The 24,636-nt window shown below is 36.6% G+C and overlaps 1 protein-coding gene and 1 pseudogene across 6 annotated transcripts in view; one reads left to right on the plus strand and one right to left on the minus strand.

The window, feature by feature from the left end:
• LOC306800781 (ankyrin repeat domain-containing protein 26-like) overlaps nt 1-24,636 on the plus strand; it is a 397,491-nt pseudogene that overhangs the window by 321,109 nt on the left and 51,746 nt on the right. The gene's annotated exons all lie outside the window — the stretch shown is intronic.
• Nucleotides 2,036-24,636, minus strand: part of DNM1L (dynamin 1 like) — a 36,448-nt gene continuing 13,847 nt past the window's right edge. For 2 of the 5 annotated variants that reach the window (XM_079303437.1, XM_079303438.1), the window contains exons 3-18: nt 20,792-20,838; nt 19,653-19,724; nt 19,096-19,182; nt 18,321-18,483; nt 16,925-17,045; nt 16,180-16,311; nt 15,688-15,894; nt 15,374-15,494; nt 13,962-14,117; nt 13,758-13,847; nt 12,939-13,031; nt 11,100-11,156; nt 7,504-7,671; nt 6,750-6,859; nt 5,430-5,589; nt 2,036-4,304 (exon numbers count right to left, since the gene is read on the minus strand). In XM_079303437.1, coding sequence (XP_079159563.1) covers nt 4,248-4,304; nt 5,430-5,589; nt 6,750-6,859; nt 7,504-7,671; nt 11,100-11,156; nt 12,939-13,031; nt 13,758-13,847; nt 13,962-14,117; nt 15,374-15,494; nt 15,688-15,894; nt 16,180-16,311; nt 16,925-17,045; nt 18,321-18,483; nt 19,096-19,182; nt 19,653-19,724; nt 20,792-20,838 — 1,841 coding nt within the window. In that variant the 3' untranslated portion in view covers nt 2,036-4,247. Of the gene's footprint in view, nt 4,305-5,429; nt 5,590-6,749; nt 6,860-7,503; nt 7,672-9,838; nt 9,917-11,099; nt 11,157-12,938; nt 13,032-13,757; nt 13,848-13,961; nt 14,118-15,373; nt 15,495-15,687; nt 15,895-16,179; nt 16,312-16,924; nt 17,046-18,320; nt 18,484-19,095; nt 19,183-19,652; nt 19,725-20,791; nt 20,839-22,000; nt 22,040-24,636 lie in introns of all 5 variants that reach the window. The other 3 variants (XM_079303434.1, XM_079303435.1, XM_079303436.1) reach the window with 3 other exon arrangements.

Genomic DNA, 24,636 nt, shown 5'->3' on the forward strand with positions numbered 1-24,636 from the left:
ATATGTTACTTTGAGAAGCTCAGCATGTTCTTAGTGTTAATTTCAGTTTCCAGATCCTACTTACCTGTCTGATAATGAAACATTTCTAGCCTAATCTCTACTACATAACAATGAAAAGTAGTTGAATCACTTCTACTTCAAAGAAAGCACAAGGAGGGCAAGGCAAGGGAAAAGTTTATCCACCTAACACAGCCATCTTGTTCCTTTAATAAGAAGCATTAGAGCAAATCAGAAACATGTCAGGGACCAAAAAACTCCAGTACACACCCATGTTCACCTCCAGAGAAATATAACAGAACCCATTTGAAGAGTTTCTGGTTACAGGAAAAACTCCTAGGAATAAGTAGTGTTTCACTTCTGAGCTCCTTCCTGCCTGTTTTCTGTCATTGCCAAATGGTGCAGATGCATGTATTTGCACTATAGATGCACTTCTAATAAATCAGTGATTTTATTTTTTAGAAAAATGACACATAAAAGGAATAAAGTTCTTTGCATACAAAGTTTCTCATAAACCCCAAGAAATTTAGTCCATGTTTGACTTTGACCAAGTCCTAGCAACCCAAACCTTTCCCTGACTTCCCAGAGAAAACAGCTGGATACAGCCACTACTTGCCATGACCATACAGGGCTATCACAACTGAGTATTTGAACACTTGGACCAAGAATCAAAGATGACTGGAATAATCGACTATTCTTTCTTAGCCTGATCTTACTTCTTATATACAAGTACATTCAGAAAATCACAAAGAGATTGTCCAAACTTGTTCAAATGTGAACACAGAATAATTAATATTGAAGCATTTAACATGGCTACAAGTGCACGATTTGAAAGTGCAAAAAGAAAAGTAATTATTTGGGCAAGATATTTTTAAAAAACTAAACTAAACAAACTAAAAAAAGCTTCCCCAAAAACATTTGTACTGCACAACATGGAAGACTTGAATTTAACCTTACTGTGGCAGTTAGCAGTCAAGAGGTAAACAGTGAAAGGTCATTCAGCAGGTAAACTCAAAACTATGGGAGCATGAAAGCACCTTCACTAGTTTAAACAGTCAATGAGCACAAAACCATATCCAAGTGGTATTAAACCTTGAGGAACCAAATCCTCTACCTCTCATCTCAAAGCACAGTTTAATTAGTAACAAAAAGCAAATGCAGTGGAGATCCTCAGTAACTACAGAAAACACCAACTACCCATTGCTCTCACAGCTGAAGGAGAAAACTGCAGAAAAAAAATTACTCAGGTTAATTCCATTTGAGTTCCCAACAGGGGCATAACAAAGTGCCTGCTGTCCATAAAGCAGAGACCTGAGTTTGGCATATCTAATCTGGCACCTGTCATTTATCTACAAAGCAATGAATGAAGGCAGTTATTACACAAGGTCTGCTCTGTTCAGAGTAAGGTCTGAAGCACGCAGACACTGCCACCCCCTTTACCCATCTGTTTCACTAAGTAAAATTTGAACCTGACTACTCAATATCAACTGTTCTCATCAGGATACCTTGTTGTAGTTACAGCAGGACTACACACAGCTCAGGTAACAATGTCAGATATTTCCTGATCTGAACTTGGCTACAAGGAATTTTCCCTTCCATGATTCTCTCCCCACTGGAGAGCAAGCTAGCTAAAACTTGTGCGTTGATGACAAAATTATTTCAAGTTTAAATTTAATAAGGTAATCCAGAAGACAGTTGTAAACCATCAGTCTAATCTGGAAAATTTTCAGTTGCTGCCCTCATTAGGCTTTTTTCCATAATTTCATAGCTTCCCCATAATTTCTTTAATGCTGGTAGTAATAGTGGCAGTTGAAGTATTTTTAGCTCAGTTCCAGAACATAGCTTGTTTCAAACCTAGCAGTAGGCATGAGCAGCCTGTCTACATTATGAGTTATGGAACTACTCAAGAATGCAGAATTGTAACAAGTGAAATCGTAACTAAGGCTGTACACATACAGGTACTTTACTGCTAACTCACAAGTGCATGTAAGTCCTGCCACCAGAACTACAAGTCAGTCCAAAACTATTTCTGGCATAATTAATTTTGTGTATTATCTGTTTATTAAATAACAGGATTGTTACAGCATGGACCTTCAAAGTCTTTCATTAAGGATTACAAATCAAGTTCATTTCTTGGCACTCAAACATTACCAAATAGAAACTTTTTATGAAACTTAAAGTCGTAACATTTCAGAAACCAAATTAACACTGGAAATTTCACATGACATTACAGAGCCAGGTATCACTTGCAATAATTCCTTCAATACGTGAAATTCATTTGCTCTATGCAGCATTTCAAAAATTTACAAATTGGAGTATTTCTTCACAAAGAGACTGTTGACTGAACTTTCGGGCTTAAAGCTTAGGTAGCAGATCACTTGTGGACGGCACTACCTTGTTGAAAACTTCTTGGATGTTGAAAGCAAAAGGATGTCAGGTGAATTCCAAACAGAAATTTAATGCTTTTGACAAAACTTAAAAGCTTTCACTGATCACCAAATCGATTTAAAAAGTGGTTTGCACTTTAGTTGTATTTCTTAAATCTGAGAACTACCATCCCTGGATACAATGCAAGATACAAGTACCTCCTTTGTTTTCATTACACGTAATGTATACAACCATGACTTTTTAGGCTGTTTAAAATACACAATATATATTTCTGTGTTCTGCATGAATTACCCCAGATCCTACATGAAGTATCCAAAAGTTGCATCTGTCAGACTTAACTTCTTGTGCTCATATTGATGCCAAAATGAAGATTACCATGAGAAAAATACATTTTTAAATAGACCTTCTTGTAAACAGAATTATTAAATTTTCAAATCTTTAGCAGATTACCAAAGGAATTCAATTTTTGCTGATTTCAGGGGGAAGGAACTGCACATGGTAATGAAAACCTCACTATCTTGGCCCAATACCACAAAAGCCATGGAGGTTAACAGCAGAGTCCTATTTTTCATGCAAATTGTGTTAAAGTATCAGCAACACTATAGTAAACATTTTCACTTTATACAAAAAGAGTGAATCTGCTTGAAAAGTACATGCAAGTCTGCTGGCTGGAGTTTAAATAAATTTTTATTCATAAAAATTAAAATGCTTCCTTTTTCAAGGCTAGTGTGATCAATAGTTATCTGTATGAATTATAACCAGAAAAAAAAGAAACCTCATCAACTTAATTTCCAACCTAAAATTTCATAATTTTCCGATTGTCCTCAAAAAAAAAAAAAAAAAAACAAACAGCTACTTACAGCACTATAAAATTTCCCCAAAAGCAACTGTAATCTCTGTTATAAATATTCCAATTCCACAGACTTTCTTTCATACTGTCATACATTCCAAAATTTGCAGAAGTTGTGGGCAACCCCTTCTCCCTGGCCAACTTAATCTGTTTTTAAAAGGAAATGCTTATTATCCCATTACATTTTTGAAACCCATTTTATTCTTCAGTTCTGCCAGAGCAAATTTAGTATCAGATGGTCCAGAGGCTTGGTCCCAGGGGGAAAGAGGGGAAGGTGTCCTTGTGCCTGATTATAATCCACAACATTCATACACAAGCTCCAGTGCACATTAATAACTCTACAGCCACTTTTTAGTAGACTGTACTTGTTCGCAAGCTCCAGGTTAATTCTTCCTACGATACTCCATGAAATCAAGTCTGAAGTTTTGTCTACCATTGAAACATTTGGGGGCAAAGAGAAAAAAAAGGGAACACACATACATAGTAATACGCTTGACGTCTCTACTGTGCTATAAAAGGGAGACCTCCATCTCTCACAGTGCATGCAATATATTCATGAAAGAAAATACTCGGTGCTCTCTTTTCTTCACAGTATTGAAACTTCTACTGGAAAAGCAGCTTAAAACTATGCCACAAGACTACACCGGCCGTCTCAACCACAGGCAATCAGTTCAGCAAGTCAGGCACTGGAACTTGAACAATTTTCCCCAAGTTCAAATGAGACTGTCACTGAGGCAGTAGACTTGGTCTGCTATAATTTGCACCAGAATCCTGGTAAGGAAACATTTAGAGCCATTTATTATATGGATTAAATATGACTTCTTTTGCAAAATACAGCATATTTTTCTGTTTGCAAATCAAACCAACTGTCTTTACATGAGCAGATTTACACAGTTGCAGTACACAGATAATAAGAGTTCATAAATAAAAATTCTACTCCGTATACAATGCCTAGCAATTGTCAAGCCAATGTAACCTCCAATGCATATAAATAGTGTGGCTGATACAGTCTTCACCAAAGATGTGTCTCACGGATCTCTGCAATGATCTGGCTGGCTCGCTGCAGGGCCTGCACATAGGAACACACAAAGGCCAGAGTTAGTAATGCTGGAGAGATTTCCCAGGGAAAACAGCAGCAGCAGTCTTGGAAGTGCAAAGCTAAAAATTAAATCACAGCTAATCAGTGTCATTACGAAACGAGTGCAACCCATTAAATTCTCAAGAAGGGCAGACTTCTTCATCATACACAGTTTTAATGCTGTAAAGCTTAGAAATAAAATAGAAACTGCACCTACTTTTTACCTAGCCTGTTGTATTGGTATGGTGGCCAGAAATGTGTATTCTATCACCATCTCTTAAAACCAGGCGGGGTAGTGATTCCTTATCTCCGTGGCACATACCATCTACTAATGGGCCATATTTAAGACAAGATGGGGCAATCATCTTTATCTTTTCCACAATCCATCCTCCCTCCAGGTAGATATTATCTGCTGCTGGCCCATTAAGTCCCACTGTGTGACTGATAAAATTACATCATCCCATTGGGAGATGCTCCAGCCAGGGGGAGGAGCCAAGCCTTTCCTACCTGGATAAAAACTGAGATTTTTGGACAGCACGTTATCCATCTTTCCACAGGATTCCAGAGGAACACTGGACGTTTCCACATCATCATTGGACCTTCAGAGGAAAACTGCACCCTTCTACAGGAGCACTGCTTCAACTGAACCACACCTGCCACTGCAGGAGGACTGTAGCCACCATTTGATTCAACTGCTACCAACACCCTGACTGACAGGGTGTCAGGTTGTATTCTGACTCTGTCAGGATTGAAATTGTTTTTTGTAATACTGTATTTGTATTTTAATTTTCCCAGTAAAGAACTGTTATTCCTAATCCCCATATCTTTGCCTGAGAGCCCCTTAATTTCAAATTTTTAATAATTTGGAGGAAGGGGGTTTACATTCTCCATTTCAAAGAGAAGCTTCTGCCTTTATTGGCAGATACCTGTCCTTCAAACCATGATGCCTGTTAAACTGCAGATTTAAAAGCTTGTATATAATCCTTTCTGGTCTGTATTGGCTTTAATTCCTCCAGCAGAGAAAAGCAATACACTGGCATAGTCTTAAAGTGCAGTAAAGAAAAAAGGAAGACAAGTCTTCGGAAGTCTCCCATGAGCTCCTGATCTCTTCATTACCTTTAGCATGTCAGCTGCCTCTTTCCTGCGCTGCGCCATGTCCTCAGACTCCGTGAGAAGGTCATCCAACAACAGGGATTTGTACAGCTGGCCCACCAGCTCACTCTGGAGAGTGTCCTTCACGTGGTTCACCAGAAAATGCATCACTGCCTTTGGCACACTGCAAGCACAGCAAGATAGTTTCTTTGAAATAATTGTTGAAAACCAGGTCTGTTCCAGATTGAAGTATGCACAATGAGGGCAAGCAGCTACACACAGCTTTGGCTCAAACTATCAGGAATATATCACTACATAAATAAAAGCTCTCACAAGTAAAAGCAGCATCATGTACAATATTAGAGTAGAACTAATTAATATAAAAGTAATTTCTTCCAAATAGAGAGGCTGCATTAAAAAACATGAATAAAACACAAAATAAGAATAAATAACTTTGTTCATTAGTTATCAACCTATCTCTACTGTGCTAGGGATGACACACATTAAAGTATGTCAACCCTAAAACCAAATTTCATGTGTAAATGGGAAGGGAAAGAGGCAAAGAAATAATTAATATTACATAGCACAAGCAGTGCAGTAAAATTAAGGTAAACAAAGCACTCCCCTGACACAAAAGGCAAAAAATTATACTGAAGGTTTTAGTGTATTGGACAGACTAAAACACCTATGAGCCTCACTAACCTACTCTAAAATCCGGTTTCCAGATTCCTGTACTTCCCTCCCAAACTTCCACATACATAAAAATATAAATATATTTGAAGTCAGACCTTTCTACAAAGACATAACCAAAACAAGTTTTACAGAATTCCTCATTAAAGTATGACATTTTTAAGCATAAAACTTTAAAGGCATTTTCCACAGAAGAAACAACTTTTTCATGTTGTTTTCATTCCTTTTCTAGCTAAATGCTAGAAAACTGAGCCACACACACACACACTAGCTCCTATTTGACCTTCCAATTTGAAATAACAGGATGGCAAAGCTGAATTCTGTTGGGGTACATAGTACCTAGAGTTTATTCCAGTTATTTGCTGCAAATCTTCCATCTGAATTGAAGCATCCTCCAGAAAAGCAGGTATCTCCTAAATAATTAAGCCTTTTATTTAACATTATACAGAACCTGAAACCATGAGAGAAAACAAGTGCTTCTTCAAACTGCTTCATTCTGTGAAGGGACAAGTTTTACCGCAGCTGTTCCTTCTAAAAAATAAATATATTTTCTCTCTTCTTACAAACATAAGAACATGATAAAAATAACATAATCATATATATGATTCTTGAAATATCACAATATTTGCATATTTCAAGGAGGTTTGGGTTTACCTGTCCTGAATGTTCTTCCTAACAATAAGGAAGTAAGATTTAATAAGTCGTTCAATCACTTCACAATCTCGTTGCTCACGGGCAGAAAGTTTGCGTGCAACAGGTACAGGCTGTGTGAGAAAAAAAACAACTGAGAACCCTCAGCTACCAATTCTGCACATTTGGATTGTAAAATCAAAACTGCAACTACTGTGCTTTTAGCCTGAGTCTGACAGACATAACCCATCTTGCAACAAACCTATAATTCATCAGAAATAAAATTAAGAGACATATCAAAATCCATGTGTGAAACAAAGGTCAGAGGGCACCACTACATTTTTTCTAAAGCTCTCCAAATAGTTCAACTATACCTCCATCTGTTTTTAACTTAAGTAGGTTTTGTCTTTAATGATTCTTTTACTCTAATATAAACACTAAAATTCAGCAGAATAAGAGTAGGAATTTGGGTTGAGCTGAGATTTGTTTCTGTACCAACAGCTAGCTAGACAAAGAGTTCACTTGCACAGCAATTTGTGGAAGGAAGCCAGTTATCCGAATAATAGCTTGAAACTGGAGCAGGCAAGGAGCCTGCAGGAAGATTGGAACTGGGCAAGGAGCAAAGCAGAAGAGACTGGCTAGAGCTCCCTGTTGCTATAGTGGGAATTATTTACAAAGATACCACATATTAGCAGCGAAGTTACAAGATCTGGAATTCAGATGTGTTCTTCCCTGAGCCTGAATTACAAAGAAAAGGAATTTGTCTTTCAAGACTCACCACATCTAATAGGTTTACAGCATGTCCTTTTTGAGGACTAGCAGGTAGGGCTGCAGCTGGCTTGGATTTTTCCTCAGCTGATACTTCTTCTGCTTTGGAGGGTTTCAGCATTCCTCTCCAGTTGCCTGTTCCAGACTCCTGAGACCCATCAGCTCCTACAGAAGGAGTCTGCACAAACAGCACATTGAAAAAACATGGCAGAATTAGAACTTGGGCATTGTAGAGAATTGTCTGATCAAAGCACTACAGGTAAAACTAACTAAAATAAGATTTTCATAGGTATATTCCCTTCATTTTGTTCTTCACATACCCCACATTTTTTCTCCCTTTTGCTGGTTACAGCTCACAAAAGGTACCAAAAAACAAAAGCTTTTAGAACTCATACTCTACCTAATAAAAGGTATGAAAATGTCTCACATGGAGAAGCTCCACAGCATTTTAAGGGTCTACATATCACTTCTGAAATATGGGGTGGTTTTTCTAAGACATTTGGCTTCGACCACACATTCTATAGGATCATTCTGAAAGTGTATTTTGAAGATCACCACAGCTCTTGCAATATTCAAATTTAAATTCTCCCAGTTTTATTTAAATATAAACTGAAGTTTCTTACAGTAACAGCTAAAAAATATGCACATATATGTTTTGAGGTACCTCAGCTATGATCATATTTGTGCTATCAGACTTTACAGAAGGCTTTTTTTGTAACAAATCAAAACAAAAATCTTCTTCCTCTGGAAGTGAAAATGAGAGATTCTGGGGAGTTCCAGACAAAGAACGACTCAAGAATCTTCAGCGAAAAAGATGTAACACCCAACTCTTAAGCATTAGGAATCACGGGACAAAAGAAGTGTTAGTGGAGGGTATCCACCATATGTTAATTAGTATCAAAAAACCCGAAGTTTATTTTGATGTAAGATAGGGGCAGTTTTTATTTTGTACCTTTCCACAAGCCTAATATCTCTTCTATTTACTCTGTGCTTTAAAATCTACTCCTATTTGAAAAACAGTCAAGGTCAGGTTCAGATATAGGAGGAATAAAAGCTCAACTTATCTATTGTGTTTACAATGAAACACCACAGGCTGATCTTAAATCTTAAAAAAAAAAAGTGAGAAACAAAGCATAGCAAACAGAATACCAGCAGAAGCACACAGGAGGAAACCCAGCTAACCTGTGCACATCAAAAATTTTATTTAAATTGTACAACTGCTCAGAGGCATTGCAGAATACACTAGGAATTCAAATCAAACTTTGTTAATAAGAGAAAATTATTGTTAAGGAAAGCTCTACTGCATGATTCCTGGTTACAAGACAGCTGTTCAAAACAGCAAAAACTCCCCTCCCTTTCTGTGTTACTGTGGAGCCTGCTCTGCCTTCACAGTACTTTCAGAAACAGTGTGAAATGTATCACACTCATGGAGGACAGGTTTTATGAGAAACGCAAGCCAAATCTGGCAGCTTCCTGCAACTTCCTAAGTCACAATACTATCTATACAGTGGCTCTTTCTTTCTTTTTCATTTTTGCAGCATATCAAACGTCTAAAACATTGATGAAAGTAGTAGTTAAAATTCTACTATTGACTAGATGTTGACTTGAACCACTTTGTTCAGGACAGAAATGGAAGCTTTGCATTAAAATCTGAATTTGTAATAAAGCAGAAAGTCTGAGTCCCCTTGGTACTACTAATACACAAACTTGTGACTGCTCATCTTTTCTGACTCCAAGCAAGAGCAATTAGCAGAAAAGCCTACAGAGGAATAATGAGCTGTTATTTTAACACAAGACAGCACACCTAACATGTAAAAGAACACTTTTCACAAATATAAGTAGAACACATTTCAGAAATATAAGTAAACCAGGGATTCAAAAATTATGTGAAGCAACACAAAGGAGGTTCAGTTTGAACAAAGCCTGTAAAGATTCCCTGCAGAAAGCAGGAAACTCACATTTTAGCATATCTTCTGTCCTCCTTCTTTAACTGTCAACACATTAAAAACATGCAGTTTAACAGCCATGCTGAAGACCTTTGATTACAATACTGTTGCACAATCTACTGACAGTTTTAGGCAAATTAGGAGCTTATTCGCACCACAATATATTGCAAACAAGAGTTCAAAGAGAAAGCAGTGACTTGGCCACCTCATGGCATGTCTTGACATGCCACTGCACATGAAACCAGTAGTGCCAAGTAATCCACGCTGGGGAGGACATCCAGACTGGGTAGGACACACTGTTGGTGACAGAACACTAGAGACAAACTGCTTTCTTTACACCTGTGGTGCACCACAACAGAAACGTGCATGCAGTGCTTAGAGGAAAAATCAAAGACAGACCTTGCCATCAGCCTCAGCAGAAGCAGCAGTAACAGTCTCCTGGGAAGCAGGTGCCAATGCACCTGGAGCTTTAGTAGACTAAGGAAGGTAAAAATGTAGGGAGGGGAAAAAAAAATTCAACTGAAGACCACCAAATTTACCTAGCAAATTTCATATACTTTTACCTACAAGCATCTTCTAAAATCCAGAAAAGAAATATTTTGAATTTGAAAGAAAAATAGTAATAGAAGAAAAAAAAAAAAAAAAAAGAAAAAACAAGGAAAAAAAAAAGAAAAATAAAAAGTATCTCCGAGACAGTTATTTTGGATTATTTGACCTTCAACTTCATTTAAACTCCTACACTGATGATTTAACTATGAAATCAATAAAATGAAGGATCAAAGAGCACAGAAAGCAATCTCTAGATAGCTACCTTAAATTCCCAGTTCATCCATCACTTGTCTTAGACTGATTAAAGGTAGCATTATTAGATCTACTCTGGGACTTTATCTCATTTTTTAAGGCAATGAACTTAGCGAAAAGATTTCTATCAGCTGTAGAAACTCCTGTTACAACTTCATGAGGATCCTAAACTTTAGTCTCTATCTTTGAATTTTTAATAATTCACATAGTATTAAATAGTAATAAATAAAATTCCACCTTAGTGCCAGACTATTCTATTCTACAGCCAGACAATATTTTCCATGATACTTGGTTGGTTCTTCCACCCCTGTCACTGCACTAATCCCAGAACCTGGTAAAATTAAGCAAGCTCCAGAGACAGAATTGGATTATGATAAAACTGGATTATGAAAAACCAAAAATATCACCTCTAACATCTGCTCCCAAAGAAAGTAAAACTGCAATAAACTGCAGCTTTAAGAGTGACTTAACAAAAACCAGCCATAAGTCCCTGTGTTGGCACTTGATATTTTAAATCCCTTGTTTATCTTTTGAAATCATTGTGTCTCAGCTAAAAATATGAAAGTTCTGAGTAGATCTTCAACATCTGCAGGCATTTTATATCTCACCTGAGATAACATTCAAGTAATAAGTGTAATATTACATTATAAACAAGCCTTCTGAAATATCAGATTTAAAACCTCCCAAAAATGGCAACTTTCTAAGAAAATTACATTCCATTTCTATCTTATGAAACTGAACGGGAAAAAACTCAATACCTGGAAGCACCCAAGACTGTTATCTGAATTTCCAATAATTAGATTGGATCTAGGAGAATGTATTAAAGCTTTCTGTAAAAAATATAATCAACATTACCTACCTTGTCTCGTGGCACAGCAGAAGGCAATTCCCGGGCTAACCTGTTCCGCCTTTGTTCCTTTAAAAAAATCCAGCAAGACCTCAATTATGTATTACTCTGTATCAACACATAGGCAAGATTCACATTTTACATATGGCTTCCATTTTAGACACAAACACTAGTAATTTCATCTCATCCTGTGCCATGCTAATACTGTGGTCTATGAAACCCTTGATTATTTGGATACTTGGATTACCTGGCCAAAACTAAATTCTCAATATAAGAAGTTTTTCAAAGTTTTTTTGCATCACACTCCCTAATCAAAATCTGAGCCTTTAAAAACAACATCAAAGCTCGACAATTTGGCTCAGCACAGATACCCTACAGCCCTCATTAAGCTATAAATCCTCCAAATAATCTAAAGGATTTGATTCTGTGGCCAGCACATGATTAGTCCCAAAATGAAGAAGAATGCAGAATTTGCTTCACAGCAAAACAGAATTTGAAGCATTCAAGACAAAGAAGTATCTGATTTTGCTTGAAATTAAGAACTGACTGTCCACCAAATAAGGCTTGGGTTTACATGATTTGGGTCTTCAAAAACTTCAATGTCCTGTTAAGGAAAACATTAGGAAAGAACTACTTTCAGTAACACATGATGATAGAATTTTGTATGTTCAACTTCACAAAGTCTTAATTTCTGTACTCACAGCAGTTTCCATGCATACTGTTTTCTGAACTAGATTAAAGAGCAGTCTACCAAGGCAAATTGAAATGCATACCTAGTCAGTAAAAAATGTATGTATGAAAGGAAGTAAAAGGTTAAAACTAAAGTAGAAATTGTCATGTAAGCATTTTAAAAAGGAACGGTACAAGAGCATGTAGGACAGGACAAGGGGGAATGGCTTCAAACTGAAAGAAAGTAAATTTAAATTACAGATCCCATAGGAATAAATTCTTTATTGTGAAGGTGGTGAGGCAGTGGCACAGGTTGCCAGAGAAGCTGTGGATGCCCTGTCTCTGGAAGTATTCAAAGCCAGGTTGGATGGGGCTCTGACTAACCTCGTCTAGATGAATGTGCAACTGCACATAGCAAGGGGTTGGAATGAGATGTCCTTCCAAGCCAAGCCATTCTATGACTCTGTGATGAATGAAAATGATGTGCTGGATAAACACAAGGGTATTAACAAGCTCTTAGCCAGAGAGATTAAGTATTGCAACAACACCAGAATGATTCTTCCAATCTAGCAGATTGGGTGCTGAACTGCATTTACAGGATGAAGGCAGCAACAAGTATTAGCAGTCGGAGCTGGGCTTGAAAAACACAAGATTACTGATGGGAGACTGATGGAGAGAATGTCTAAGGGAGATTGAAGTGTGGAAACACAGATTCAAGAACAATGCCAAAAGCAAGCAGAAATTAGAACCTGAACAGAGGAAACAGTATTTGTATTACCCTTTCATGAATGAGAGGATCAGTATAGATACATTGTGTCAGAGACTACATGCAGTTACTTTAACATGGAACGCCATTTCTCAACTACATATTTAAACTTCCCCTTAAAAAATATAATTTCACAGGCAATACTTAATTAGGTGCCCATCTTATTTTCCAGACTGAAAAACAGGCAGAATCCTTTCAGGGAAGTCTCAACCAGTAATTCTGAATGTAACATGCAATAGAAATTAACAAATCCACAGATCACAAGAGTATACACCATATTCATAATTCATCACATTTCTAATGCCTCAAAATGTAGAAATGTGCTTCAAGGAAAGAAGCTGAAGCATTTGTTATTTTATCAATTTTGCTTTCACTTAAAGAGACAAGAAATTTCTTAAGAGAACATACTTTCTTACCTCTATGTTGTTATTCATTAACCCACAGGCATCAGCGAAGTCTGGATGTTTGGTATTGATATAAGCTAACTCAATGGCCACCAGATTATGAACCTGCAATGCAAAACATTCCCAGTTGAAAAATTCAGGGAGTAAACCTAATGCTAGTGCAGAGCAATGACCTACAATGCTGGCAAGCACAGCTTAACTGCCCATAGCAAAAGACCATTCAGCCATAAACCACCTACAGTATGTGATCCTGAGGGAGATGGCTCACTGTGATGGACAGTGAGTATACAAATTTTTTGCTTTCCACATCAAATGCAGAGTCAAATACCGAAACACTCTTGACTCCCCAACACGCAGTCGAAATCAGACTTTCTTACTAAAACATTTATTTAAAGGTACAAGTTGAACTTTTAGTTTTCATTAGCTGAAGGGCATTACAAAACCTCTGAAACACACAGAATAAGGATTACAATTTAATTTTCATCACTGCATCCCAAACTCTACAGTAAATGCAGCTTCTCTTACAAGGGAGTTGAAATAACCTATATGAGGAAGACTAGAAAATGTTAAATTGAAATTTTGTAAAATTCTTCTGGGAAATTGAAACACAGGGGACAATACGCATAACTCTAACCCCACCACTTTGTTTTACATGTATCTATATTCTAATATAAAGAAGATTCAAAATGTATACATATTAAATAACTATCAATTTAACAAGTAAGTTAAGATTCCTTTAATAACTTGGGTTCCTGAATCGGCAAACAGAAGCATCAAGAAGCCAGAAAACATGTGCTTTTACCAGTAAAGTTACAGTAGATGGAAACTTACCATTTCATTTGTGACAGGAAGTCTCCTACGCAAAAGACAGGTTACTACTTCAACTATGGCATCATGCAATTTAGGAAACCTCAGTAATTCCTAAAAACAAACCAAAATTTTACTGGTGAGAATTCCAGAAGTTTTTAAGCAAGTAATGACACCCACACACATCCATCAGTAATTACAAACCCAATTCTAAAGCATGTATTTTACCTGTGTACTGTAATTACTACAGTGCTGGATAATCCTCTGCATTTCCTCATGAACCAGCTCCACACAGCGCAAGCTTGGTTCTTCCAAACGTTTGATTTGCCTTTTTACCAGCAACTCAAAGGAAACTTCAGGAACAAACAAGGCAGGACGGGGACCCTGATTCAAAAGGAGGGAAAAAGCTGCTAAATTGTGTATAAAATAAGATGCATTTCTAAGAAGTAGTATCTGATGAGACCAAGAATAAATCAGGTCACAGTGATCACACATGACACTCAGGTCTCAAGAATAAAAAATGTTACAAGAATATTTAAAAGTAAAAGCTATAAAGTGCAATCTTTAAGACAAAATGTATTAAACCATTTATTAAATCATTAAACAATGATTAACCAGCATCCTTTTATAATCTTGGAGATTTCTACCTATTCATGTCACTTTAGGCTTACAAATCCAAACAATTTGGATTACAATCCAATCACATTTGTGGATCCACATTTAGATGAAATCTTTTATAAAGGTAAAGACATTTTCTTTCTCGTTTTAGAGATAAAAACTGCCATTATTTATTGGACAATCTTGGGCATACAAAAAACCAACAAGATAGGCTGATGTTGCATTTTAAGGCTATAAGAGCAGCAAAAAGGATAATGCAACATAGGTTTTCATGTAATGGAGAAGCAAGAGAGAAGAGAGCTTTATTCAAAGATACACTACATATATATAAAGGGTAGTTTGTGCAAAACAGAATGGAAAAGACTCATTGGTCCAAGAAGGCAACACCTCTCTCAATATATACTTCTGCAGAACATCACGTCTCTCTCGCACCCTGCAGGTGCATAATCATCGTAATAACTTCTTGACCTTGTAAAGGCCTGAGAAAGGCAAGGCTTCAAGGCTGCTTTTTCCCTGGTACCCAGTAGTATTCAATGACAGGTGAGTTTCAGTGTTTGAAGTAACTTCATTTACCACCATACAAACCAATGCTTAGCTACACATGTAACATTTTTTACCTGAAATATGCTATCTTTCCTGTTACTAAATCCTGTTTTTGTATTTCAGATTTACAAGAGGATAGAACATACACACAGATCATTGCTATGGACCACCTCATGCTCCAAGACCATGCAGAAATCTGCCTGTCTGTCCACAAGAAACAGGCACAGTACAAAAGCAGACTGACACATCTGAAGTTCAAAGTCAAGCTTGAAGGAGTGAACATTTTATTAGATACTGCAAAATTTAAAAGTGGTCTTACTCTATTAATTCTCAGCAACACTATTTCCCACATTAGCAAGAACCCAAATCTGTCAGGAAAATACTGAACCATTTTGAAGTCGTGCCCTTATATAGAATGAAACCTAAGCTTCCTATCTAATATACAGCCACAACACTCAGAAATATATAAGAATACTCACAGTAGCATTTCTAATGGCAGTCAGAATGTCAATTGTGTTAAGGCCACCCAGAGGGTCAACAGATTCTAAAGTTCTTCCAAAAGTCTCATGAAAAATATAACAGATTCTGGCTCCACCACATCTGAAAGAAGAAGTAACAACTGAAGTAGCAAATAAGAAAAAAAAAAAAAAGCAAACATTGAAAACATTTTTACAGTTGCTTGGATTCAATAATTTTTTAATATGTTATAGTTCAGTGTCATAATAATGCCAGTGAGAGCCACTGAGTCAACCTAATCACTCTGTCAGTATTTCAGGAAAACATTTGTACTTACAGCTCAGAAGTCTCTATGTATTTTGCTGTTCCTTCAATAGTGTTGCAATATTCTGTGGCAAATTTGGTGATCAGCTGCAATAAAGTAGCACTCTTGTCTTCAACAGGTTCCCCGTAGCTGTTCAGGAGAGACTGGTACTGGGCAGCTAAAACATTAATTCTGGTTTTCAGTTCTGGCAAGCAATCCCTGATATGATGCATCAGCAATCTAAAAATATAAAACAGTCTCTTCATTAGAAGGGAGGAAAAGTTTCAGCTTTATCCTCTCCATCAAAACAGAGGAGAGACACAAAATAACCACCGAAGGAAAACATTTACTTGGGAAAACTACAGTAAATTTAAAAACTGAGTTTCTGAAAACTACAGTAAATTCAGAAATTGCTGCCAGAGTTTTCTTTAATGCATTGCCGTACAGCACCAAAAGAGACATTAAGGGTAAAAAGAAAGACTTGCACATATGTCTAACACATCAGTTTATATCTTCAAGTAATACCTGTTCAGTGTCCTAGCAAGATACTTGGTTCCATTTCGATTGGCAAGAGAAGGATATTTCTTTTGAAGAAACCCATACTCGTCACGAATGGAATCAGCCACACTCTTCTTATTGTTAATATCCAACTGACTCCTGAAGGTAAAAGGCAGAATTACACACTAGTTAATGGATGCAAAGTAAAAGTAATTTACACTTCTGCTTTTCTGGACAGAACATTTAACAACAGGATTTTGCTTTACACATATAACTCACCTTCCTCAGACTTTAAAGGTTTTTATTTGTTTCTCTATGTAGGATAGTCAACAAATCGATATTGGAAGCAACTATACACAGAGTAAGCAATGCTCTTATCAAAACAACATGAGATTTGACCTAAGTGATGTTAAAAAACAGAGCAAACAGTACCACAGCCATATGCAGTTGGGACTAATATATACAGGACCTGTGCTGGATCAGAGCTAACATGAACAGCTGACCAGAAGCAGCCCTCAAGTTGAGGGACAACAGCAGAAGTGGTGACTCTACAGTTCTTTTTGAAGTGTCTCTACTCCTCTCTGCATTAGCAGTAAGTTGAATGGAAGAACAAAGGCTTTTGAGAAGTGAGCAACAAGATTCTCACTTGCTTTTTCAGAAGTTTATTTCAACATTGTCACCTTATTCTTTAAACTATATTCATGGCTAAAAAAGAAGAAGCATTACTTCATATTAACAGTTTTAAAATCAGCACCAATGTGCCCACACAGACCTATTCACTACTCCAATGATGCCAAGTTTGACTGGAATCACTCTTCCCATGAGCACATCCATAGCATCAGTGCCAGCATCCATGAGATCCAGCTTTGTGATAACAGCAAGGGTTCTTCGACCTACCAAAAGGAAAACACTCACAGTGATGTTCTGATTTGATCAGAGTAACTAAAATTCATAATTCAGCAAAGTGGAGAATTACTGATCTAAATTCATTAAATAGGTAAATATTGCCCATCTAAACCAGTAAGCTAATACACACAGGATTTGTCTGGGACCTTAATATTTCCTGAGCTCTTGGTCTGAAACAAAAATGTGCCAAGAACATTTCCTTTGAAATATAATTTGGAATCTAAAAAAATAAAACAGTATCTCAGTAAAATCAGTAAGTTCTTGGGTCTTAAAACTTTCATGTGAGTGTAGCTACTTTAGTATTGTAGGTTCCCACTATATAGGATTACTCCTGCAAAACGTGCAGAACTCCTGCAACATGATCTGCAACTTTAGACCTTTAAGTTTTAGAATTCTGGGATGTGATCTAAAAGATACTGTCAATCATTTTTACAGGAGTAAAATAAAAGGGGTCTGATATCTTGAACCAGTACAGTTTAACTGAGCAGACTGCCAGAAGAGGTTTTCCCTCAGGGTTATGTGGCAGGCAAGCCAAAGCAGACTTGGAGTTTGAAAACAATCAAGAAATATTACAATTTATGGAAAGAAAAATTTGAGGGTATCAACATTCAATTTTAGCCTAATTTTCATATGCTTGTTTTCCAAATGTATTAATCCATGTACTTTCAAATCACACAGCACCATTTGTTATTCAATGGTACTGACAACATTTTCCAAAAGCAAGAAGCAGGTTCAGGTAAATATAAAATTATAAGCTTCCTACCCCATCAAGTCAGTCAGTTCTCCCCCATAAATACAGGGCACCAAAAGTCATCCTTACTAAAAGCTGCTAAATTTACAGCTAGACAGTCAATTACCAGCTTCAGGGTGGCATATATTCTCTACCAAAGGAAATAATGCTGGACATTAAAGCACGAAGTTGCCCTAACTGACCACTGTGAACTACTAAGACTGAAAATCCCCAACATTCTTAACATCATTTTGCTGCTGTTAAAACAGAAGTGACTCCACGACTATTAGAATAGTTACTTGGTCTGCTGGCAAGCCAAAAATCTATCAGTTATTGATTTACCCCAGCATTCTCTTGAGTTGCAGAGACCGCAGCAAGAAGTCTTTAAGCAAACATAAAACTTATATTTTCTAGGAAATGTGGTGACATTAACTTTTCTTACTATATTTTGCTCAAACAGCATCAGTTTTATTTTAGGATTGAGTTTTAAAAAGCAATTCAATTACAGCATCCAGCTAGTCTTGGTGCTTACCATCTGGATCCACCTCCCGAGCTATTTTCAGTGCTTCGGAAGTGGCCATGTCTGTGTTAGCAGCCGTGACTGCCAGGATAATGGAATTAGGGTTGCTGATGAACTGAAGGATGAGCTCTCTTATTTGAAGTTCAATGTCTTTAGGCTGATCACCAACAGGCACCTAGAGTAGAAACCAATATGGAACTGTTCAAAATTGTGTCTTTATGCCTGCATGAGGCTTGGTGTGCAAGAACCACCTGCACAAGTGGCAGAGTGGGGTGTGTTATATGTGCATGGGAAGGGAAAGAAGTCATCTTGTCTTCTTCATGTCTCAGAAAATTATTCCATATATATCCTGAACAAGCAGGATATGAACATTTCTCTTAGGATATCCTCACTTTATACAGCCTCTTACACAAAATACACATAGCCACTCCTGGAGAATCAATGAGGAAAACATTTTCCAAGTTACCAAATAGTCATCTATCTGCAGGTACAGCTCTGAGACCTGGAGTGCTACCTCTTCTATGGAAAGGATCATGCAGCCCACACACCTACTATCATTTATATGTAGAAAGAGGAAAAGCATAAGCAAATCTATCTCTGATGTCAGCAAAGTGCAACAGAAACCCAAATCTTACCCCAGAAAACAGTGACACATTGAATTTCTGTAACACTGCTTAACCCCAGGAAAGCACTTTATGTAACAATGCAGAACAATGACAAAGACTGAACAGGCACACCTTGTTCAAAAATACACACTGAGTCAGAAGAGGAGCATTCTGCATCTTACCTTTGTCATTCCAGGTAAATCCACAAGAGTCAGATTTACAACATTAGATGAAAAAATCTTAAGATGAATTGGTTCAGGGCTGATCCCCTAGAAATACATTAATAAGAAGCAACAATTACTGTCCTGGATTATTTAAATGCATGATTTGAAAATCCAAAGGCCATAGTTTCATACTACAAAGACTTTCTTTCACCACGTATCTTAAAACACACAACAAGGAAAAAAAGCCAAACACATCTGTCAACCCACTCTTTTTTTCTTTGGCACCAGCCAATTTTGGAATTACACATAAAGCCAGGTATGTAGAAAAATGAAAGCAAGTTTAACTGAAAGTTTATTTTTTCACTTTTATTACAGAATCTTGAAGTAAAGCAACAATGTGTCTTAGCTAAAGTAATTTATCTCATGAACACAGTCAAAAAAAATCTCAAGACTGCAAGCAGTGTTCCTGTGTTCTTCATTAGAACAGTTAAGTACTTTTTACTGCTAGCTGCCAAAACTCTTTAAGAAAGGTTTAAGTGGCAGGAAAATCAACAGATGAACAGTATGGGATTTACCTTATTGTTTCCTGAAATCCTCTCTGTTTCATTTTCTATCTCCTGCCGAATTTCATCAAAATCTGTATAGATCTGAAGGAAGAAAAAAAAAATTAAAAATCAAAGGCAGCACTCACTTAGCTGCAAAATAATGTTCTCTTTTCCAATGGATGGTGAAAAACTTTCTAAGTATACAGAATATGAAAAATACTATTAATTACTATTAGCCCTTAAGCTAATAGGACTCACAGTGCTAAAAATTACAGAAATTGGTATCTAATCTGTCGAATAATTCTGTGAGATGGCAGTTACTAGCACTTATAACCAAAGTCAGACACAAGTTATTAATTTGTGTCCACCTCCAGAGAATTCCAAACATTTAATTCCATTTTGAGTCTTGTTATAATCCTTTGAAGTTAATAAGCAACAAGTACCCTAAACCACTTCTGATCTTGAAGAAGACAAAGGGCAGTTTCATTTTCAAATTTTTCCACACTTCTAAAACTGTTCGCCTGTCACCAATGCAAAAAGGTTAGCACAGAGCTACCCTTGCACTGGTTCCTCTATATTCCACTCTAGCTTTCCTTCAATTCCTAGTACTGCCTAGAAGGTGAGGAAATAATTTTAGAGTAATAAACACTTACGTAATTTATACAACAAAAAACATTACCAACAAAAATACTACTTTCTTCAAGCCAGAATTAAGCTTTGACTCTTCCTGAAGTGCTAGGTCATCTCAGTTGCTGCTCCTTGACCCTGATGCACATGAGGCTCTTCTGTCTTTTTCACAGCTTTCTAAAAAACCTCTGAAGTAGCCAATTCTTCAATGGACTGAAATGACTTGTGCTTACACCTATCATTGTCTTTGTGACGTCCTTTCTAACTTTGACAACACACAAAATAGAATAATCAACAAATTAACCCCAAAAGGACTATGATAACTCAGCAGAATCAATGACCCACACAACAGACATTTTATGTTTTCAAAAGTTTTCTCCTCATAAAAAAGCACAACACAAAATCCTCTATATTCTGCCATATAGTACAGCAGGCGTTATTATTAAACATAATCTTTCCACCAAAGTCAGAGATAACAGAATTAAGTACATATATATTAACATATTTATGATGCTGCTTCTTCATCAAGAGAGTAAACATACCTTATTTTTGGTATGAAGAAATTTACCCCATTCTGCAGCATCAACCTCTGAAAATAAAAATGGATACATGAGAATGAAGTAGATGTTTCACTAACTTTTTTCCAAGGTTTGCTCATTGAAAACTAAGGGATTTTTTTTGTCAAGTAGCAAAAGAAAAATTAGCTTTCTACAGTTAGATGTTAAATAGCTCAGTATAAATAGGATTATGATTCTGTCTATTGAAATACAGAACCTCACTGCTATGTCTAATTTGTCTCACAGAAGATCCACATTCCTACCTATGACTGAGCCAATCACCTATGCTACAATCTTTCAGAAATGGTCTTGTTCACTAAATATCAGCTTGTAACAGAAAACAAAAGAATTATTAGCAATAGCTTAAAAACCTGGGGGTAAAAAAGCTAGCTTTTAGCATCTTTTTTTAAACCATGCAAGTGAGATCAAATTACAGCTGAAAGAAAAAGTTAGATAAACCTGTAGGACTAAAAGCAAGCAAACAGAAAATACATAAAAATTCTGCATAATGAAGAAGCCTTAGGAGAAAATTACCCTTCCCAAATCTGTCAAGGACCAAATATCTTCACTCTTATCAGTCACCACTGAGGTCTAGAATTACTTGGGGGCTATGCAAGAGCAGTCTCAGAAACAGCAAAGGAGGTTTTGTTCAATCCCTGCTTTGTAACACAGGCAGCAGTTTGACTCATACTGCAAGATTCCACTTTCACTATTAGGTTTTCAAGTAATAGTGCCAAGCTCCATTGTCAATTTTTTGCTTGCAGTCATTTCCTCTGTGCTCCCTGACACACCAATCTGCTCCACAAGAACTGTTTACAAGAAATTTGGCCTTTTGGCAAACACGTGGTTTACCTAGAATCAAGTAATCTTTCAAAACCTTTTTCTTTTTCTTAAGCTGAAATTTAAGAAAGTTGATCAACAAAGTTTTTTCTACGGATTTGGGAACTAAAAGTGTAGGAAGTTCTATGAAGCAGCAACAGCACAGAAAAAAAGCAAAAATCATCTCATTATAATGCAAAAAGCTCAGAAAACTGAAAATCAAGCAGATCACAAGACAGCAAAATAATCACCACAGTAGGAGAAGTGTAAAAGGAAAAGTGTAATCAACAATTATGTGGCATGAAATGTATGCGATTAGTGTATATAAGCATGCATTTCAGGTGTAGGGAGAAAAAGCAAGTGGATAAAGGCAACCTTTAGCAAAGTGTCTTGGATTTTTCCATGTAGCAGGGTCTGCAGTTAAAGAGAAACAGCATTGAATGGTGTTTAACATTTTTAATCATATTTAATATAGAATTTTATTCACTTTCAGTACCAAATTCTATTACAAAGAGCACAAATGCATGCAGACAGATGTGCATGCTATTCTAGTATTGATGAGAGTGTGTAACATATTAGCAATATGCACAGAAATAAGACCTTAACTAAATACATATAAATGATGCCTATTAATCAGATATTCTATCCAACACAGTTTGTCTGATGATGACTATTATTGCCACTAACCTGATTCCAACAGCTCAAAGTATTTTCTTATCTAAGCATAGAAAACAGCACCACTGGGCTCCACAAAGCTGAACTTCTTTGGCAAAATGTTTCCTCATCATTTACTCATGGTAAGAACCAGAGGGAGCAAGAAATGTTTATGTCATTAAAAGTAGTGTTACTGTATGGAAAGGAAATCTGATGCTGTCCATCAATATTCTGAAGACTCAAATAAAGAATAACATCAGTTCTAAGAAAGATTTAAGAAGAGACAAACATATGCATTACCCTTCTCAATTTTTAATTTTTTCAATTTATGGAAATTTCATTATAAAAACCCCCAACTTCTTATTGAGGGGTTGATGAATTTAAAGCTCTATTTTCCTGTGATCTCTTTGCAACACTCTGGAAGTGCCACCAGCAAAACAAACTGGCGAAGATACTCTTGGTTTGTACCTGTTTGATACAAAATTCAGGTACCATGACAATGACCAACTCATCTGTTTGAAAAGCACAGCTCATCTGGACAGCTGATGTTCTGCTCAGTCAAGGGTGTGTGTATCATCAACAGAAATATGATTTAAATCAACTGGATGTCTTAAGGAAATTTTTTTAAAACCAAACTTTCATCCCTATTGCTCTGCAGGCACATGAGCTATGAAGAAAACATCATTAGGAAAGAAGTTTTCATTTGTATTTGTCAATCAATAGGCAAAATGACATGCCAGTCTCCAAAATAAGGACAAGATTAAAGGATTCCTCCATTCCAGGTTATTGAACAGGGTTTATTTACTGTTCAGAGGAAATAAAGTAAAATGCACAAAAAGGAAGAAACTACAGTATGTTCAATATTGCATTGCTCATCTCCTCTTGAAAATGGAATCTAAGGGAGTAAAGAGAGGCCTAAAGCCAGGAAGAAAAATATACAGCAAGATACTGCCACTGTTACATTTGAAGATATGGACCAAGCATTCTCTGGTTATGTTCCTCCTCAGGAGATGATTTCCTTCTCAGACACTGTTTTAGTCTTAAATTATTCTCTTTCTGGTGGCATGGGAATTTGCAGCCAGGTACTAGGCTTAGTTCTACGCAAATTTTTTTTTTTTTTTTTTTCAGTTTTATCTATATATGCTTCTTATTTTAAACTTCTTGAAATAAATATTAAAAAACCACACTTGGGTCAGAGATACTGCATTTTAACTTGCTAACACCTATGAAAAAGTTTCCCAATAGACCTCATCTAATGGAAAGGAGTTCTTTTAGGAAAGGAGGAAGGAATTGCATTTCTCTAAATACAAAGATGCTCGAGGCAAGAAGAAAGTAGTCTACATTCCACTAGTAGTCTAATTAGCCACATTTAGCAACCCACTGGTTTCCATGTAGAATTTTTTTTTATCATTTATTTAAGTAGTAAATCAATCTTCCCTCAGTTACGTTATTTTTTGGAAGGTTTTCAGGCAATAACTTCAGATGAATTAATCACCTGATTACATTAAAGATTAAATGCTAGATAAAGGTGTGAGGAAATGACACTTTGGTCATGATGAAATCCAGTATTACACATTATAAGAAATTAGATTTACTGTGAATAAACAACAGTCTGTATTTTTCTCGTTTTCCATATCCTGTAGTAAGTCCTGAAAACCTTAATTAATACACATATTTCTTGATTTTTCTCAGGACTGCCTTCCACCAAATTGTTCTTTTTATGTCCTACTCTATAAATAAGCTCAATACAACACAAAGATTACCGAGTTCAGTTATTCATGTATCTCCTTCCCCTTTCTAAAGCAGTAGAAATGTTATTCATTTCCAACGGGAGAAGTTGCTGGGAGTTGTAAAAGGACACCACCATGACACCAACTAGACTGCAAGTACTTTTGAGGGAAAGCTCTTTTTCTCTTGAGCTTCTACAAAGCCAAGCCCAGTGAAGCAGGCCACACTGTTTGGGAGCTAGGGGTAGGAAGAGATTCCTATTTGAAGTAGAGAGAAAAAGGCTAACAAAACAGTGTTGATTTATCAAGCAACAGATCTGCATTGCTCATTCCTGTGTTCTGTATAAATTCTGTCTGTTCAGAATTTGAACAATGTTCAGTTTCCTATCTTGGAACAAATGGGAAAAAGGAACATATATTTGGCCATTGGTATGTTCTCTCCAATTTTCCATTTCTGAACTACCATTATAGGTCTTCACTGCAAGGCCAATTTAATAATTCACAAGGCCAGGTCCAATTCTCTGATAAGCACTGTTTCTCTTGCAATTTGATCAGAGAACATCACAGTGTGGTATCATCACATCAAACACACCATATGCACTGAGTCACTAGAGGCCAACAATAAACAGC

This window comes from Erithacus rubecula, assembly GCF_903797595.1.
Source record: "Erithacus rubecula genome assembly, chromosome: 4".
NCBI lineage: Eukaryota > Metazoa > Chordata > Aves > Passeriformes > Muscicapidae > Erithacus > Erithacus rubecula.